A 19,823-nucleotide genomic window follows, 5' to 3' on the forward strand; every position below is an offset into this window, starting at 1 on the left:
CAGAAGCAGGCAGTACCGTGCTCCTCGCTTGGGGTCCGCGGTCCCCAGCAGCTTGCCGGTTTTCCCTCTGCTCAGCCAGCCACCGTCCCAGAGAGGAGCCCATGTCCTGCCGTTCTCCGTCCCCTTCTCACCCTCAAGCCAGCTGCCGGGAAGCTGCAGATGCACGCTCCGCTCTCACCCTCTCCCAGCGAAACAGCCTCGATCTGTGCCGGGCGGGTAAGTCACGATGACGCCGGCTCTCAGCGCCAGCATCACTCCAACGAGTGGCCGGCACAAGCATGTCTCCCCCTTGCACCCCTCCTAGTGCTACCCCCTGCAGCTGCCTCCACTGCCCCCCTTGCATCGCACCCCTGCCCCGGGGCAGGACGAGGGCTCCTCTTCCACCCCCACAGGCACCACAGCCCGCGGTGCCCATGGGCTGTGGGAAAACACCAGCCAAAGGAAACGCTCATCAGCATCCTCTTGATGGAGGCAAAAGGGAGTGGAGCTGCAGGATCTCACGCAGATGCCATATTTTAGCAGCAAGGGATGATTTAAAAATAAAGAAACAACATGAAGGAGATTTGTTTTTTAAGTAGAAATTAAAGCATGGAGATTAAGTGAATATTTAATAAAGTGCATTTATGGGTACTACATGCTCATAGGGGAAGTCTTCAGATGCTGCCGCTCAGGTCTCCCTGTGGCAGGCGCCTCCAGCCCTCCCTCTGGCAGGCACGGTCTCTCGCTGGCAAGGCTCAGGAGGACCATGATTCACGCTTCCTGGTGCCAGGAAGATGCTAAGAGCCTTCCAGATTTGCTGCCTGGATATTCTTGTGCCACCAGACAGAAGCCTCGTGACTTTAATCTTCGTGAGTCAAACCCAAACCTTAACAGCATTTTGTTTCTTGTTCCTGCAGCTCTGCAAACAGAAGACAGAGGATCTGCTTCTTCCCAAGAAGATTTTCGCCTTTGGGGTAGGTCAAGCCCTTGGGAGAAGGTTTTCTTCCCTTCTGCTTTACAACTGTGTCTCCACCTAGCTCAGCTCTTGCTGTTGTACCTCTTCACTGAAAATTTACACCCCTTGCCTCCCTGCCTCTTGCAGAGTAGATGTGGCCAAAAGCAAAGCACCACCCTGCAGACCCATGGCAGGAGCCATGCACAGGTGACCTGTGCCCAACGGCGATGCGGGCTGACAGGGGCTGAGGAGGAGGCACCGTGCTCGGGTGGTTGCCCAGCTCTGGGCACCTCCTGCACGTGTCTTGGAGCTGCCGCTGCCAGGCAAGAGCAGCCAAGAAGGGTCGAGGCAGACAACGGCGTGCGTCCCATCAGGGGCAAAAGGAAAACAGCCAAGGGGCTGCCCAGCCCTCGGCGGGAAGCAGTCACTCTGCACAGGGGTTTTCCAAGGGAGTTTGTGACACATAGCAACAAGAGAGCTAGCAGGGAGCCCTGAGGTCCCATCCAGTCCCAGGTCCTTCCTAAACAAGAAGCCCGGAAGCCTCTCTGCATGGCCTTACCCAGCACAGTGCCCTCCAGACACTGGCCATCCCCACGAGCCTCTCCATGCCACCGCTCCCTGCCCCAGCTCTTCCGCATGGACTCTCCCAGAAAACGAGTTTGGTGGGGGCTGAGGGTGTCCTCATGCCACCCAGCAGTTCGAATGCTGCCCAGTGCATGCAGCCACCCAGCTGTGCAATGGCCACCGTGCTGCTGGAGCCCACCTCCTTCCTCCCATCTCACAGTTCTCACGTGCCGCCGGCCCCGGCCTCCCAGGAACCATCAAAGTCCCCACGGTGCCACACGCCATCTCAAGGCACAATTATTAGTAGCAGCACAAATATTCTGATGGTCCCAGAACTCTCCACAATCATTGGTCTTAATTTCTTAGGCAAGAAGTGACTTCATGGGACCACCGCAGCTGTCCAGGGAAAGAGCAATGCAAGAGGGTATCCAGCCAACGTGCCCAAGGCCTGGTCACCATTAGCATCCCTGACCCCCTGGCTGTGCCAGCTGGGGTGTCCCTGGCCACAGAGCCCGGTAGTTTTGGTGGCGCATCTCTCCTCCCAGGAAACACCCATGCGTGCAAAAGCACCACTCCCGCCACACTCCCTCTTCTCCAAACACCCATACGGCCCATTCAGTTGCTGCACCATTAATCTTGACACATGCCTTGATCACTGCCCGCGACACACAGGGGCTGCAGTAGACCAAGAGTGCTTTCCACTTCACACATGGATCCTACCAGCGACATCCTCACCCAAACACATGGGTTAAAGCCGGAGACAAGGCAGTGAGCCCGCGTGCAAGGCGGAGGCGTGCTGCAGCCTGCCGCTGGGGGAAGGGAAGGCGCGCTCCTCAATGCACACCATTGTGCTCACCAGGCATTTAGCGACTCCTCCATGCCAAAGAATAAAGCTTCTCTTCAGCCAGCCCATCACGTGTTCCTCTGCCTCACCACCCTACAGAAACCTGACCCAAGCTCTCCCGTAGAGCCTAGTCCAACCACACACCTGCCTGCAAGCACGTGTAAGCAGTGCAAGCCTATCCCTGGGTAGGCACCCTCCCATGGCTCGATGGGGTTCTTCAGCTTGCACCCCCACATAAACCATCTCAGGCTTTGGCAAGCACCATCCATTCCTCGGGAGTGCTTTGCAGTCTGGCAAGCACAGAGGACTGAAACATCCCAAAACCTGGTATCGTCTCTGTGATAGGCCACCATCAGTGCTGAACGTGCTACTCGGGCTTTGAGGTTGCCCAGCTAGACTCCAGCCTTACCTTTGTATGGAGCTTGGCAAACTGCTTGTCATCCAGCAGAGTCTGGGTGTACACACGCCTTTTGTACCGGAACTGCAAGAGGGAAGAATGTCAGATATGAGATGAACAAAACCCACTCAGCATCAAACCGCTCTCGAGCAGCTCCAGTAAACATCAGCTTTCATGAAGACACTCAGTCTAGATCTGAAAACAACAACAACAGATACAGAATGCACTGCTCTCCATCATAATTTGCTCTAACAGTTAATTGCTTTCCTCACTAAAGAAATTATGACAAGTTTTTCATATGAATCTGTCTGGCTACAGCTTCCAGAAGGTTTGGATTTTGCTCTGCTTTTTCCCAATTAATTAGGGATCTTTCTAATAACAGAATGGTTTTCCCCAGGACGGTTCTCAGGTGATCTCGAGCCGACTCCCCTTTAAGCAGGCTGAGCTCTAAATCTCTCATTGAGGGATCTTCTCTGCTGTTCTCAGATCATTTCTGCTGCCCTACGTCGACAGTCACCTACACGCTGCTCCAATACCAACCCCTTCCACCCCAGCCACTCCTGAAACCACCTCACCACTTGTCAGGATGCACACTGAAGGATTACAGGGTCATGTTGTGCCACAGCATCACACTGAGAATTGCTGTTAGGTTTCTTGACCAAAAGACTCAAAAATTTTCTTTGGAAGCTTTGTTTTCCATGAGAGTCCTTCCTTAGCAAGCAATCCTTGTCCCTGTATGTTTGTCCTTTGGCTGACTTAGAGCATATTTTGATGGGACCCCCACTTACCAAATGACCTAGACAGCGCAGTTGACATTGTTGTATTCTCTGCCAAACTTCATGTGAATCAGACTTTATCGGCAATGATTTTACATTTACACCCAGATCTGTGGGGTAACCACATCAAGCTTGACATTGGTCCCTAGGACACCCTCTACATCTACCTCTACGCAGAATACAGAGACACGTCTACGCAGCGAGGACCGCAGTGACAGCTGCTTTTTATCATCGCTTAGTTAGCCAGTGGCACTTGTGCTACTGACTTTTTACAGTGCTAATCCTGAACTTGAATATCACACAGAATGATATCAAGTACCCCCAAGCGGCTGCTACCTTTGTATAGTTACCTTTATCAAGCAAAATTACAATTTCCTTAAAGAATGAAATTGGATTTGTTTGACTAGATCTTTTTTCAATGCATTAATTGTATTCTGAGATTTTGAATTGCTATGAACTTAATCCTCCATCAACATTTCATTATTTCGGCTGGAACTGACACCAAGTTATCTTTGGACTGCAGTTACTAAGCTCATCTCACTTACATTTCAATACTGGCAAAATATTAGCACATTTTCAGCCTATCACAAACTTGTACTGCTGGGCAGATGTTTTCTCACACAACTTTTTTTTTTCTAAATCATTCCAAAGTAAAAACTGTCTTGCCCACTGATTTACAGATGTTGGTCCTTTGAGGATGCTGGCATTGTGAGGGTTCCTCTGTGCGTCCCTACGCAGCCATGCAAGCATCCTCCAGTGGCTCCTCTTCACCCCCGGCACCACGACAGAGGGTCTGCAGACGGGCTCCGCTCCCAGCCCCTGGCCGAGCCAGGGCAGCGCTGCCCTGTGGAGCTGCTGGCTTTCACCCTCCTGCCCAAACCCGCCGGCCCAGGGGACTCGCCCACTGCTGCTCTCCCAGTGACTGACCGTGGGGAAGGTCCTGCAGGGCTCCCGGCAGCGCGGGCAGGGCCGGGGCAGGGCATCAGCGAGGCAGGGATGAGGGAGAAGCCAGGCTGCAGCGACTTTGATACAAGAGCAACGCACGCTGCCACCCCGGGGCAAGGCAAAAACCCCATCCGAGAAGGATTAAGCTGTACAACACAGAGTCCACTGCCCAAAACGCAGCAGCAAAACTTCTGAAGAAGCAACTGAAGTGGGCGGCCGACCCTAAGCTAGTCACAGCCCAACGGTTTTACTCCAACAGCTCACCCACAGACTGGACTTGCATGGGGAGGACATACAGGCATGAGAATTTCCAAATCTCGTTCAAATTTACAACGTGTGTGAACTGAATGTGTGATGAGCTAGGGAGATGCTGGGAGGGCTGGAGCCCCTCTGCTGTGGGGACAGGCTGAGGGAGCTGGGGGGGTTCAGCCTGGAGAAGAGAAGGCGCCGGGGAGACCTTCCAGCCCCTTCCAGGCCCTCAAGGGGCTCCAGGAAAGCTGGGGAGGGACTCTGGAGCAGGGAGGGAAGCCACGGGACGAGGGGGAAGGGTTTTCCACTGGAAGAGGGAGATTGGGATGAGATATTGGGAAGAAATCCTTTGCTGTGAGGGGGGTGAGCCCCTGGGCCAGGGTACCCAGAGAAGCTGTGGCTGCCCCATCCCTGGAGGGGTTCAAGGGCAGGTTGGACGGGGCTTGGAGCAACCTGGGCTGGTGGGAGGTGTCCCTGCCCAGGGCAGGGGGTGGCACTGGGTGGCCTTTAAGACCCTTCAACCCAACCCATTCTACGATTCTATGATTCCATGTTTAATAATGGTGAGAACACAACTGTGGTTGTGGTATGCAAATGAAATAACTACCTCATTAAGAAGGACACAATACGCTTCTGACAGTAGATAACAACCAGTAAGATAATACGGGATACAGTCAATACCACCAAACACACACAAAGGTAACTGGATCTCAGCAGATGGGCAGGTGGACCCCACTGCACGTTGCCTGATCACTAACACGCTGCGTTGCAGCTGCTATTTTATTCCGATGAAGGAATCTGGAGTACCTACATCTCTCCGTGACATAGAACAGAGCCAGCTACACGACCTTTAAAGGTGCCTTCCAACCCAAACTATTCCATGATTTATGCTATACCTACTTTTTAATGTAATTTTTCTGTCAATATACACAACCCCCTCACCTACTTGATTACCTTCACATGCAGCCCTGAGGGCTAATTTATCTTTTGGATTCAAGAAACCTCAGTGGTATCACCATAGGATTTATGTCTTGTAAATATATTCAGGATTTGGGTTTTTCCAACAGGATTCTCCAGTGCTTTGCTGCCATTCTTATCAAGTTATGAAGAATGAAAATGACACACAACAAATATCCATGTCAAGTCTGCATTTAAATGTGTGTGCTAAGACAATGAGTGTGGACATTATGCTAAATTATACAAAAACAAAGCAGTAAGGCCTGTATAAGGAACATTAAGGAATTTACTACCTCATCGGTTTATTTGCAAGCATTCTTAATGTTGTTCCAAATGTTTTTGTCTACATTAAATGTTAGTTTGCTAAGAAATTGTGCTGCGCTTTCTTTCCAAATTAGTCAGGATTAGTTATAATAACAGCGTTCACGCTTGCATTTATAAGAGCTCTTGCAGCTTAAGCGTGTAATGCTTTCTAAATAGACTTTGTGAGCAAAATATAGCACAAGATTCCTAAATTTAGACGTCCACGTGCAGGTACATTACAGCCAGTGGGGATGTCCACAGTGACGGTGAACGGAGCCCACGAAATACGGCAGGTCACCTTAGAATAAACACCTACGTGAAGTCACCTGAATCCCAGCCCAAGGCAAAAAATATAGTGAACATAAATAGAGAGTTAATTCAGTTAATTTCTGCTCTACTTAATTTTCTGGAACAGAAAATAGTATAGATTATCCTCCATGCTCATCACACAAATGGGGTCCATACCGGGGCCGTTATTTGCTGTCAAAGCACACAGTTGCGTTCCAGTCTCTACGTTAATTGTAAATTAAATAAAATATCAAACTCAAGTCCTTCAGCCTCATATTCAAAGACCTCCCTATGATTTTCCGTCTGTACCTATGAGACTGACTCTCCTTCTGTTATTGCAATTTCCCGTGACAGTTCTGCACCACTAGAAAAGAAGAAATCTTCATCGGCAGGGTCAGAAAACAGGGAAGCTGTTCCACAGGGCTATGACAGATGTGACGGAGCTCTCAAGCAGACAGTCACGAGCAACTAAAACTCAGAGGCATTGCCTCAGCTTTCCCTCAATGAGTTCTCCGTGAGTAAACATACACCCACACAAATTTCTATGCTCTCACTCCTGGAAGGGAAACAGGGAAGAAAAGGGAAGGGGGACAGGGGGCCTTAATCCCTGTGGTGCCCACAGAGACTACAGTGGAAGAGATCATAGAAGTCCTACGTACTTATGTACACATATATATATGTATGTATATGTATCTGTATAGGTGTCTATGGATATACACACATTTAAAAAAACCCAAGAAGATGTCTACCTCCAAGTAGGGGACGGGAGTGTCTGGATTCAGGGGGTACTCCCTCAGCAGACGCTCCTCATCCAGAAACTTGCCAGCCCTGCCGTTGAACGCCGGCTGGAAGAGCCCGTAGTTCAGAACATCCTTCAGGCTGTGGTTCAAAGTGCAGAGGATGCGCTGCTTGGAAACCCACACGGGAACGTCTGGATTCAGCCGTAGACACTTCTGTGGAGAGACACAGAGGGCAATTAGAGCCGAGCATCACCAAGGGCCTGTACCCCACAGCTGCACCCAGGAACAGTCACGGCAAGAACAAGGAAAAGGATAAAACGGGAAAGCTGCAATCTCTTCCATGTCAGCGGATTAGCAGAAGGGGAAAAAAGAGTTAGAGAAGAATGAGACTTAGCAGATCCCCCCTAATGCATTTTGTGGGGTTCAGGGTAGACTCAAACCCTGTATGCTATAACATCCTATAAAATACGAGAAGTGCCAAAGAATATTTTATGGCCTAAAACCAGTGTAATAGCAAATTTTCACTTAAAAATCCCTGATAGGGTGTAAAGAGTCTATTGACTTCTCCACCACAGACTTCATTGTGTGCAAACAAAGGAGGGATGAAGAGCAGCACCCTGAGCCCTGCCAGGACCTGGAGGCATCCAGTGAGGTCTTCCCAGTGGGAGGAGAGGAGAAAAGCCCTGTGCCTCCCCACATGGAAAGTCATGCTCCCCACCTCTCCCTGGGACTGCAAAGGGTTTCTCTGGTACCGTAAGCACTTCACTGCCTCCTCAGGACCCGAGTCATCACGTATTTATAGCTCATCATCTTCATGCCGTATTTCCTACAGCTGTGGCCCGGCTGCCACACTCCCGTCTGGGTGGTGCCAGCGGAGGAGGCCGGCGGTGGGCACCTGCCTTGGCCAGAGCCCACCGAGCCCCACAGCCCGGTGCAGGCGGCACGGCACCATTGCCACATCCCCTCTGCCAAGGCAGCGGGGTGGCCGCAGGCTCGTCGCAGCCTCTGCTCTTGTGGGCGAAGAGCAGGAAGGGAAGAGGATGCCACGCTGGCAGCACCAGAGGTCAGTCTCACAACAGCCTGTCCCCGTCGACAGCCACCGTTTGCTCTCCCAGGTCCCTGGTTTTGCATTTTGGCCCTCAACCTTTCCTCGTCCCATCACTCTGTTCTCCTCTGTGTTTGTTTCTCCTCCTTCTCCACACTTTCTGCAGAAGAAGACAACCTTGAGACTTGCTTCAGCGTTTCATTTCAAAGCCACAGCCTGTTGCCCTGTTTAATGCTCCTGATTTTTGTGCTGGAAGAAGTGAACAACCACCCCCTGCAGTGCTCCCACAGCAGCCGCTGCTCTCCCAGGCCGAGTCCTGCTCCACCCGACACACGGCAGCACTCCATGCCTCTGCCCACCCTTGTTATCCCCCTAGACCACACCATCGCCCTTGCAACCAGAGACTGGAGGTGCTCGCTGTGTCCGAGGGACAGGCGCAGCATGGATCCACACAGCAGCATAAGCACGTTTTGTCCATGAAGGTGCTGAAGTGTTGAGGCTGGAACATAGACACCCAGTTGGATTTCCAACAGACCGACCCGATCCCCACATCTCCAGGTGCTCAGCATCACTTCCAGTGGCTCCAATGGACCCACAGCACCAGAGCTCCTGCCACCGTGTCCCCCGCACCCGGAGAAGGACATCAGAAGTAGCTGTATATCCTCACTCACCCCTTCAGCCCCACCTCCAACTTGAAAACTTAACCCCAGGGCCTGTTGTGATCTGTGTTCCCCTTAATAGCATCTTCTGGGTTCTGTGAATTAAACGGGCTTTACCCAGAGAGAAGCGAATAACCCACCTGCGCACCGCCAGCCAGAAACGCCACCGAGTGAGACAGAAAGCCACCGAGCTGATGTTACGGCTCATTTTTCTCGGGCACAGATAACTTGTACTTGGCAGCGTGCATTTGTACGGCACACAGAGGTCAGCCTTATCTATTTCGTCGCTGGCCACATTAGCGAGTCAGTGAGCTTATCAGCGATGGCCTGTCCTGCCGCAGGTACAGAGGAAGAGGTGGACAGCTGCTGCTGTGAGAAATCAGGAGTTCGAAACCTGTGAGAAACGCCCGCTCTGCTCTCTTTCAGTCCTCAGAGAGAAGCAGAATATGCATCATTCTTTCAGGGACCCGTGAATAAAAAATAAACATCTATACCTTCCTACATGCTTATTCAGCCTTTAGGACTCTTCCTCACTGTCAAATTATGTTATTCAGTATTAAAATATGTACCTAATGGAAAAAAACCAGACAGGCATGCACACGTGCACAAGCATTGGTTGAAGGAGGGTCCCAGCATAGAAAACACTGAATTTGATACCAAACTTTATACTGCAGAGACATACTCTGGGGAGTATTACCATCTCATATTTAAGAGAGAAAACAGCTTCCCCCCCGCAGTGTGTCTCATTCTGTGTTTAACCTGCTTCGGAAATCAGAAAGAAGAAAACGTGCACTTCAGCTGTGAGGTCAGAACGCTGCGCAGCCCCTTGGGGGCATAATCCGGCTGCTTCGATGTCTCTTATGGCCCTGTTTCTCCAGACACCATCGCATGCATTAATGACTCTCTCCTATCAGAGAACCTGCAGCTAAACCTGCTTTTTGCACTCTGTGATGCAGCAGTCACCCCGGGGGCAGCCCAAAGCGTGAGGCTAATCCCCCTCGCCCCTGCCCCAAGGGCTGGAAGGGACATCTCTGTGCAGGGGGAAGCTGCTCCGTGCACGAGGGGACAGGAGCCACATCAGGGAGGGCTCCTCCGCTCCCCGTCTCACCGAGGGGAGCAATGCTCTCCTCCAGCCTCCCGGCAGCCCCAGCAGCTCCAGCACTGGCCCCGTGCTGATCCCGCGCAGAGCAGGGCTTGGCTGTCAAGCTGCAGATGCCGTGCTGGGTGCTGAGCCCGTCTCCATCATGAGGAGGGGGCTGAGCTCGGACAGCCCAGGGCACCTGCCACCACAGCCCGGAGAGACCCAGCCCACCCACAGCAGCTCACACGGGGTGCCGGTAACCTCCAGTCCTGGGGGTTTGGACACTCAAGCCTACATTAATTTTGAAAGGAACCAAACTGCCTTGTACAGTCCCTGAGCAGGGGAGGAAAGGTCTCTGCCCCCTTCCTCCTGACACTCTCCTGACATGAGAGGCTCAGCACTGCTCCTGGTTCAGTCCCCAGAAGACCCAGGAGGACCCCAGGGTTCCGAAGGAGGCACCTCCGCAGGGAGTGGGGAGCACACCGCGGCAGTGCCAGTCCCACATGCCAGCATGGCACGGCACAGCACAGCACAGCATGGCACGGCACGGCACAGCACAGCATGGCACGGCACAGCATGGCACGGCACAGCACAGCACAGCACACCATGGCACGGCACGGCACGGCACGGCACACCATGGCATGGCACGGCACAGCATGGCACAGCACAGCACGGCACAGCACAGCATGGCACGGCACAGCACAGCACACCATGGCACGGCACGGCACGGCACGGCACAGCACAGCACACCATGGCATGGCATGGCACAGCATGGCACAGCACAGCATGGCACGGCACAGCAGAGTCCACCCTGCAGCCAGGGCAGGTCCCGGGGCCGTCAGGGCAGGCTCAGAGCAGGGCAGGCTGGGAGCAGGTTTCAGAACAAGTTGCTCGCTCTGGTTTGCAGTTACAAGCGATAATTTCTTCCACACAATTATAAGCTCTGATCACAACAATCAAAGCCTTAGGAACAACTCCTGAAAGAAAATGGTACAGCTTCTCAACTTTTAGACAGCATGGATGACTCCTTCCCGAAGGAAGAAAGAGCTCAGAGGTTCAGATTCCATCCTCAGCAACACGCAGGATGACAGACAAGATCTATTCAAGAGCCGCCCTGCAATAATGACAATAAAGAACTTATATTCAACAATCCCTTAAGAGTAAAAAAGCCAAAAATTCTTCATCGAGGAGCACACAAATGAGAAAGAGTTGAAAGGAAATTAAAAGAAGCAGCTGAAAAGGTAATGTGCTTGCAGGCAGCAGGGAGCATATTTCATAATATCACATTAGGAGCTCTGAGCAAATGTATGGCAAAAATGAAAAAACAGCCTCTACGAGGCCCCTACAGATAGATGGAGCCGCCAAACCAACAGAGCAGAAGAATCTACCAAAAGTAAAAGATTTCCTTTAGAAAATGGGAGTTGCCTCTGAATGGGAGCAGAACAGAGCACAATCCTGCCACACCACATGCGAAATGACAATGGCGTTGAAGTCATAGAAGTGAACAAACGCAGAGGAAGAGAGAGCCTGACGGAAACTGGGTGAGGCCAGCAAGCAACCAAGGCATGAGACTCACATAAGGAGGAGTCCCGGAGCTCCAACCGTGAGGACCGGCTGCAGGACAGGCTCCTCGCTGCCCCTCTGCTCCACTCGGGGAGACCCCCCTGCAGTGCTGCCTCCAGCGCTGGGGCCTCAGCACAGGAGAGACACGGAGCTGTTGGAGCGGGGCCAGAGGAGGCCCCGGAGATGCTGGGAGGGCTGGAGCCCCTCTGCTGTGGGGACAGGCTGAGAGAGCTGGGGGGGTTCAGCCTGGAGAAGAGAAGGCGCCGGGGAGACCTTCCAGCCCCTTCCAGTCCCTCAAGGGGCTCCAGGAAAGCTGGGGAGGGACTCTGGAGCAGGGAGGGGAGCCATGGGACGAGGGGGAAGGGTTTTCCACTGGAAGAGGGAGATTGGGATGAGATATTGGGAAGAAATCCTTTGCTGTGAGGGGGGTGAGCCCCTGGGCCAGGTTGCCCAGAGAAGCTGTGGCTGCCCCATCCCTGGAGGGGTTCAAGGGCAGGTTGGACGGGGCTTGGAGCAACCTGGGCTGGTGGGAGGTGTCCCTGCCCAGGGCAGGGAGTCAAACTACATGATCTTTAAAGGTCTCTTCAACCCAAACTATTCTATAAGTCTATACCCAGGAGCAGCTCCACAATTCTGCCGTGCTCTGGGCCTAAAGGCCTGGCTTCTGTCCCAGGAACATGGACAGGAACTGCGACAAACATTTACGTCACTGAAAAATCTGCTTATTTTCTGTGTAGTCATGCCTCACACCTATGGGGAGAGCCTGGAGGAAATCCACGCCCACCAGAATAAGCTGGCCTGCTTGCCAACACACACGTGCATTTCCAAACAGGTCCCTTGCTGCCATAAACCAAAGGGCCAGAAGCAAAAAAGTACTCATTTGGATCCCTCATTGACAAGAAGACAGTAAACAAAGGTGAAGGTTAACCAGGCAAGTTTCCTGACATGGGAGTTCATCAGCGGAGCCACGTGGGCTCCGTGCTGGTATCTGGGCTGAAATGATGTAGAAAGGGCTGCTATGACACTCATGAATTGGCAGCACACCCAGATCTTCTGCATCACGAGCAGGTCTGGTGGCCCTGTCTTTTCAGGAAACAACACAAACAGGAAAAAGGTAAAGGGAAAGAAGACAAAGGTGACCAGAGGCAGAGAGCAGTCTGCAGAGGACACACTCACAGCCTGCAGCGCTGCGCAGCACCGAGCCCGGCATTGCGCCGAGCAAGCGGCTCCTGCTGATGCCAGGCCTGGGACAAAGTTACAGGAATAGATGCTATGTGTAAAACAAACAAAGCCCAGGTAACTTTTTCACCTTTCCTGAAAATATTATGTTGGGTTTTCTCCAACTGTACATTTTTTTCTTGCCAATTACTCGTGAAAAGCCTGTCCCCTCCAGCAGCAATGGCGGCGGCAGCTCTTCCTGTGGTCCGGGGCAGGCATCACTGGTCCCCTGCAGTGTGTGAAATCCCGCAGGATCCTACCGGCCTTGCTCACCTGCCGGTAGGAGAAGGGACCAGAGACACAAGACAGCCATGACTGGGAGCACTCCAACCAGCGACCCCTCAGACCCACCACAGCGCTGCCGGCAGAGGCTGGGGGCCAGCAGCAGCCCCCACCCTGTCCAGGGACCGTGGGACGGGTTGAACCGTGGTCCAGGGAAGGAGCTGGGCTCTGCAGGGACCAGAGCAACCACCACCCTGCATTTTCGTGGAGGAAAGGAGAAACCAGCACAAGCTTTCTCTGCGCTGGATGCTGGTGAAAGGCAAACTGGGACCAGCTTAGAGAGCAAACTGTGTATGCTGGCAAAACAGCAGGAATTTCTGGGCTTAGATCACCTCCTGAGGAAAGCTCTGGCCCTGCCATCCGATCTGCTAACCGCCACGCTGGGAGAAGCTGCCTCCACCAAAAGGAAACAAGATAAAGAGCAGGAGGGAGGTTCTCAGCTCCCAGCAGGAAAGCGCCCGGCGCACGAGCCCTTCTTGCAGAGTTATGTGCTGCAGATAATAAAGTATTTTGGCTCTACGGGTTTTCCAGCAAAACGGTTGCTGCTCCTGAGCCAGTCTGGAAGGATGTTGCTGACTGTTGTCTCATCCCCCGGAATCCATTGCCTGAGACAGGAAGCCATCCAGCTACTTCTATTTGAAAAACAGGAGTCCAAGAGCCCCCTCATTACAACTCTTCAGCAGCACTGACAGTGACTACCAGCCCCATCCTATAGTCCCACCAGTCGGTGCTTTCAGAGGAGCAGCTGCCTCTGATAGAAACGCAGCTTGAAATGAATGTTTAAAGAGATTCAGCTCCTGATTAACTCTAAGTGAGTGGTTCAGGCAAAACCTCCCTCTTACACAGAGCTACAACAGCTTTATTGTTAGCCACCTGCATGGAAAGGGCTGCTGAAGAGCAAAATCGCCAGCCAGTTTCATCCAACTGCTGAACTCTTCGTACGGGGAAGAGAGCACAGAGCGAAACGCAAAAGTGTTGGACCTGTCAATCAAGCTGATCCCACCAAAGAGCCCAGGAGAGGTTAAAGAGACGACTGTTACCTTCAGTGACCTGGGAATGTTTCCTTGGCTCACTGCAACACCACAAACATAGCCACAAAAAAACAAAACAAACAAAAATAAAACAACGTGTCTAACTTGTTGGAAAATGAGGACCTGGGAAGATTTAGCTCTACCAAGGGCTGAAAAAAGCTATGTAGAGCAAAGCTTCTTCTGGAGAAGAGGGAATAAGGTCTTCTGTTCATCCAGCATCGAGACCGAGAGATGTCAGTTGGACAGCTAGGTCCTAATAAACACATGCAAAAGAGATACAGAACTTCTCAGTATAAAGGAGTAAATGAAACCAAGTTTGGCTAGAGAATGGAAGAAACCAGAGAAAAGAGCATAGTGCAGTTGCCTTCATAGCACGTTTGGCACTCTCTCTGGTTCAGCACACTCAAAGCCAAGAGGTCCAGTGTGATCTTCTCACCTGAGCAATGTATCACTGCCCCCCGTAGTTTCAACCAGTAACTCCCACCATGAACGAAATTACTTGAAGTTGACTAACAGTTTCCTAAAAGGCATCCAACGTGACTCTAAAAACATCACATGATGGAAACCACGCTCCCTCCCTGGGTGAATTAACAAGCAAAGACTCATCCTCAATGAAAAAAGGTTATGTCTTAGTTCTCATTTGTTTTCCCTTGTTTAAACTTCCCATACGATCATTATTTCTTATTATACCTTTCTCTGTGATGCTGCTCTTTAGTATACTCAGTTTCTTGCTACGCTGGCAGCCCCCATTTAACACCGTCACCGCTCAGGCTCAGAGTGAGCAGAAGAGGCTGATGTTCATAGATGGCAGTGCATTTTCTCCAGATCTCAAATCATTTCTGTCGCTTTTTTCAGCACCCTCTTTAATTTTAAATACACTTTTTAAAGTGCAGAATCAGAGCCAGAGGCAATATTCCAGCATCTGTCTGCCAGCTGTCATATACAGCTACAAAATACTGTCCTAACCTCAATTCACTACCCCCTTGCTTCCATCGTCAGGCACCACATTAGCACATTTCAGTAAAGCATGTGGCAGTTTGGGTTCAGTTTACTTTGACCACTCCATTCCTTTCAGACGGCCAAACCCCACATCCCTTCCAGAACGCACTCCCGGTTTCCTAGATCTGGCATTAGTCCTTAGCTACCTGCAAAACTCTGCATGTGAATTAAGTAAAAGATAATTTATATTGATGGGCCCAGGTCTACTTTGCTCTACATTTGTATATAAAAAAAAAAAGAGAAGATGGAGATGCAGTCTCTAACAACCCTAAAACAGCAGTTGTTGAAACGGAAGGAGCATGGGGGGAACGGACTGCAGAAAGCGGCCAGATTTCGTGCACGTCCGTTGTCCTTTGGCCGCTGCTGGAGACAGATACTGGGTCAGACAGACGCTGGTTTGTGCTCTTATTTATGGCACTCACGCTCACATCTTTATTCATAACTCCACTACTGCTTTTAGTCATATGAAAGAATTGTCAACAGAGGCAATATATTTACTCCTGCTTCTGTATGTTTATACTTAGCATATTGCAAAACAGGCATTTCTAGCACAACCTAACAACCTGATCCATAAAGATCTTATGGATTCATAAGGTCTTTATGGATCAGGCTGTTAACGTAAGGACTCAGGGTCCTTACGGATCTTTACAATCCAAATTTCCTACATTAACCCCCAAGTGCCTTTCCGGTGTTGGGGCATTCAGTTTAGCCTATTGCACAGGCATTCAGGTAGTTCATGCTTCTCTCTTTAATGCGTCTTATTTTGCATCATCCACACAGATTCCTGGCCGTTGTGTTTTTATGCTTGTGTTACGCATCAGGTCCCCCTGAACCCCCTCTTTGGGCTTGCTGCAGACAGTCCTGTGCTGCTGAGCAGCTCTGCTGCCCCGGGGGGAGAGGGCAGGGTCTCCCACACAGGAGATGTGCTGCGGAGGGCAGGCAGGGAACCAGGCAGTTTTCACAGCAGAGTCCCACAGGACTCGTGCCAGTGCCCACGCTGCGGCGGGTCTGGGGTGGTCTGCGACGGTCTGGGGAGGGGAGGCAAACCGTGAGCCAACAACGAAGGTCCCTGGCGCGGTAAAACCAAGCGCCAACTGCAAAACGCAGCAGAAGGACCTCACAGCACCAGCGGCTGAAGAATACAGCAGATCAACCCCACGCAAGTGAAATGCTAACGCTGACAGGCTCTGAGCTGGCTGTTGCCCGGCTGTGGCCAGCAGTCCTGCGACCCCACCACAGCCACGCTCAGCAGGTGCCCAACAGCACAGCAGGGATGGAAGGAACAGAAAGCACCACCACGTCGCTGCGTGAGCCCCTGGTATGTCTGTGTCCTCAAGGCCACCCGCAGTCCCGGCTCCCCTTTCACAAAGGCCACACCAGAAGTAGAAAATGTGCGGACAAGGGGGAAAAGATCAATGGCCTGGAGTGGCACCCGTGTGAGGCTCAACTAAATGGACAAGACTCGTCAGTCTGGAAAGAGAAGACTGAGAAGGAATATGACAAAACCAAAAGTGGCAGGGAAAAGACAAACAGGTATTATCTCCTTGGGAACTGATGCAAACACCACAAGACAAGGTGACAGATAGGACATCTTCATTAGACACACTCGCGCTGATCTGCTCAAAGCATGCCGCCAGGCTCTGGCAATCGACTCCAAATTGGTCTCCCAGGTACCTTCACTTGCATAGTCATAACCACAAATCAGCACGGCGTGCATCATCGGGCATTTGGCTTAACCCAGTCGGAGCACCCTACCCAGATCTGACTCTAATTGCAGTAATAACTCTTGGGTTACAGTTTACTACCACTCTTTTCTTCAAAGCTGCAGCTTCTCCCATCTTACATTAACCTACACCCCCTCTGCCTTGAGGTCTCAACAACCAGCCTAATTTTGTGGATGGATCCTTTTCCTTCATACTTAAGACTACAAGATTTTGCACGTACACCTTGTTTGTTACTATTGCATCGTTTCTGTAAAATTACACTAACTCCTACCCACCAGCAAAAAAGTCTCTTTCAAAACAAAACCTGGGAGGGTATTAAGTGAAACTAGCAGAGTCAAAGCAGGTCAAAGAATTGGTATTTCCTTGCTACCCAGCATGTGTTCGCTGTGGAGCTCCACACCAGCAAGTCGCAGGCTCATGCCAAAGGAAGGGTCCTGGAGAAAGCTGGTCTGGCTCAGAGCAGGCAGCTCCTCGGGCTGTGGTGGGCAAGTGCTCAACGTCTCCAAGGCCAGAGACCCCACGGCCTCTCAGGGCCCCAGTCAGTGTCAATGAAGACACCAAATGGTACGGGCGCCTGTGTCCATCCCGGAGGAATGGGCTCATAACCAGCCACCAGCTGGACTCTGCATGGCCCACCCTTGGACCCTGGTGGTCCAGCCAGCTTCCCACCTACCTCACCGTCCTCCTGCCCAAACCATCCCTGTCCCATGTGGCAATTAGGATGCTGCAGAGACCACACTGAACACCTTCCTAAGCCCGGGGCTAACAACCTTTCCCATGCTACCCTCGTTAAGAGCCTGCCGCCCCAATGGAGAAAGCTGGGTTGGTTGGTAAATCCACGCTGGCCATCCCTAATCACCTTCTGTCCTTCCTGTGCCTGGCCAGGGCTTCCAAGGGGATTTGCTCCATCACCTTCCCAGGGACCAAGGTGAGGTTGAGAGGCCACTAGTTCCCTGCAGCTCCCTTTTTCTCCACCCTTGGCGCAAGCACAAAGCGCTGATACGCATTCGAAGTATAATGCTACAGTTTCCTGGAAAACACATGAGTTGGGGGTTATCCAGTGACCCACCTCCAGCCTGGGGAACCCCTAAGCTGACTGCTGATTTAGGCTGGAAGGGTTCCCTGGGGAGGCGTCACCGTGTGCGTGTCCCTTCCTCACCCCTCCAGGGTTTGTCTTCACCCCTCCAGCGGCAGCAGCTCTGCCTATGGCTACCAACAGGACCCTGCTGGACCCCCGAGGTCTGTCCGACCCCATGTCACCGCACTCACGTCTGCCTGCTCGCTGTGCTCCTCTGCAAATTATTAATACTCCAAACAAAGTTTCTACCTCCGAGGTGTTTTCTCTCCTCCCCTCAGCACCCTGCCAAACTCTCCTGAAGACAAGAATCCATCATTTGCTCACGCTTTCCTGTGCCAATCTCTTTGCCTGGCACTCGGTGCATTGCAGCTCTTCTGCTCTCCACATGTAACTTCCACAGCCCTTTCAGAAGCGTTTCCATCAAGCTGGTTTGAACTTTTGATAAATCCCGTCAGTCAAGTCTCTTATATTCATACTCTCTTATTAAAGAACTAAAATAGATTAGGGAGACCTGGTCTTCTGAAAATGAAATGGTTAAATATCACCAGAAATTATTTTCCAGCTGATAAATTTTCCTGGTTTCCATCAACAGTATAACCACTATACCACACCTAAGTTCACTGGTTTTCAGCTCTCCACATTGACACTAAGGTTTTGTAAAGGTGGCTCCAACAGCTCCTTCTTGCTAATCTCTTTTCCCTGATATAATAACTGTTTTGAGTGAAAAGACAATGCACATTATTACTACCTACTCATCTGCTCCATACTTAAAATTCCTTCGGTAATTACCTACTGTTTTGTTTTTTTAAATCAGTTTGCTTCAGCACTCACCTGCTGATCCATTCTTTCGTGAAACTTCCCCAACACTTTACGCTGTTAATTCAGTTTGTTCCTTCATCGCACTTACTGCCTCCTTGTGTGGCTCTGCCCCGAGCTCTGGGTGCCCGAAGGGGACCGCGCTCCAGTGGCCGAGGCGCCTGGTGCTCCGGCTGCCACGTCCCTGCTCTCTGCCGTCACCGAGGACTCAGAGACGGGGCTGTCGTGGCCAGGGGTCCCGGCGATGCCGCAGGTGCCCTCGCATAAGCCCTTTGGCCGAGCTGCCCCGTCAAGGGGCTGCCGCCCCCCGCTGCCTCCCACCCCCACGAAGGAGCACCCCAAGAGCCCGGAGAGCCGTGGGGATCACAGCCGTGCCAGCCAGAGAGCCAAGAGAGACGCAGGAAGAGGCGTGCTCCTCTACTCAGTGGCTTTTAATTAAAAAAAAATAATGACAATGTTGATAAATTTATTAACCACTCCTCTGATGATCAATTGCACCAGTATTTGTCCAACATGCGGAGCCTTGGCAGCCTCCCAACGGCAACCCGAAAGCTTGACTGTTCCCAGGCAACCACAGCCTCCAGGTTCACACAGGACAACTTTACAATATTACCATGTTTTCAATAAAAATTCTGCCGCACAAAAGAATTTCAAGTCGTCAAATAAACTAAAGTTAATAGTAAGTTAAATAGTATTAGGAGGGCCAATATTGACTGCCTTACTTCCATATTTTATCCAGTTTAAAAAAATTAGCATTTTTCTTCTATTAGCAACTGCAGAGTTTGCAGGCTGCTGCATTTAAATTCTGCAGGCTCCTTTGGGTCTATCTGGAAATTTATATCACGGTTCCCACAGAAAACAAAGACCCTGAGGCGGGATTCAATTACTTTGGTCACAGCAGCACAAAAAGTAGGAAAAACTCTAAACCAACCCAGTGAAGAGGACGACAACAATTGAACATGTCCGTGCAATAAGAATCTGGGAGAACGCAGTGGACTAAAAACGGTCTAACAACCATATAAAAATTACAACTTCTTGGTGCTAAGAAAGGCTTCTCAGTAAGAAAAAAAATGGTCACTAACCATGAAAAATCTTATCCATACATTCGCTTTGGTCTAACGGAAACTAAAACAAGGGTATCAATTAAACGAATACTGTTGAAACTCTAAGGAGAAGACACAGAGCTTTCATTAACATCACTAAGAAGGAAAAGGAGGATTTCAACAGAAGAAGTATGAACATTAAGAAATACAGAGAACGAAAAATACTAAAAGTATGTGTTACTTAATTTCTAAGGTTTTTTGTTATGAAATTCAAGGTCAGGTTGTAG

General features: G+C 51.1%; 1 protein-coding gene across 4 annotated transcripts in view; it reads right to left on the bottom strand.

The window, feature by feature from the left end:
- SHANK3 (SH3 and multiple ankyrin repeat domains 3) overlaps nucleotides 1-19,823 on the bottom strand; it is a 382,593-nt gene that overhangs the window by 312,819 nt on the left and 49,951 nt on the right. For all 4 annotated transcript variants that reach the window (XM_063323817.1, XM_063323818.1, XM_063323816.1 and 1 more), the window contains 2 exons: nucleotides 7,007-7,210; nucleotides 2,752-2,823 (listed from right to left, as the gene is read on the bottom strand). In XM_063323817.1, the coding sequence (XP_063179887.1) occupies nucleotides 2,752-2,823; nucleotides 7,007-7,210 (276 nt within the window). The remainder of the gene's footprint in view (nucleotides 1-2,751; nucleotides 2,824-7,006; nucleotides 7,211-19,823) is intronic.

The sequence above is a fragment of the Chroicocephalus ridibundus genome, chromosome 1 (assembly GCF_963924245.1).
Source record: "Chroicocephalus ridibundus chromosome 1, bChrRid1.1, whole genome shotgun sequence".
Lineage (NCBI taxonomy): Eukaryota > Metazoa > Chordata > Aves > Charadriiformes > Laridae > Chroicocephalus > Chroicocephalus ridibundus.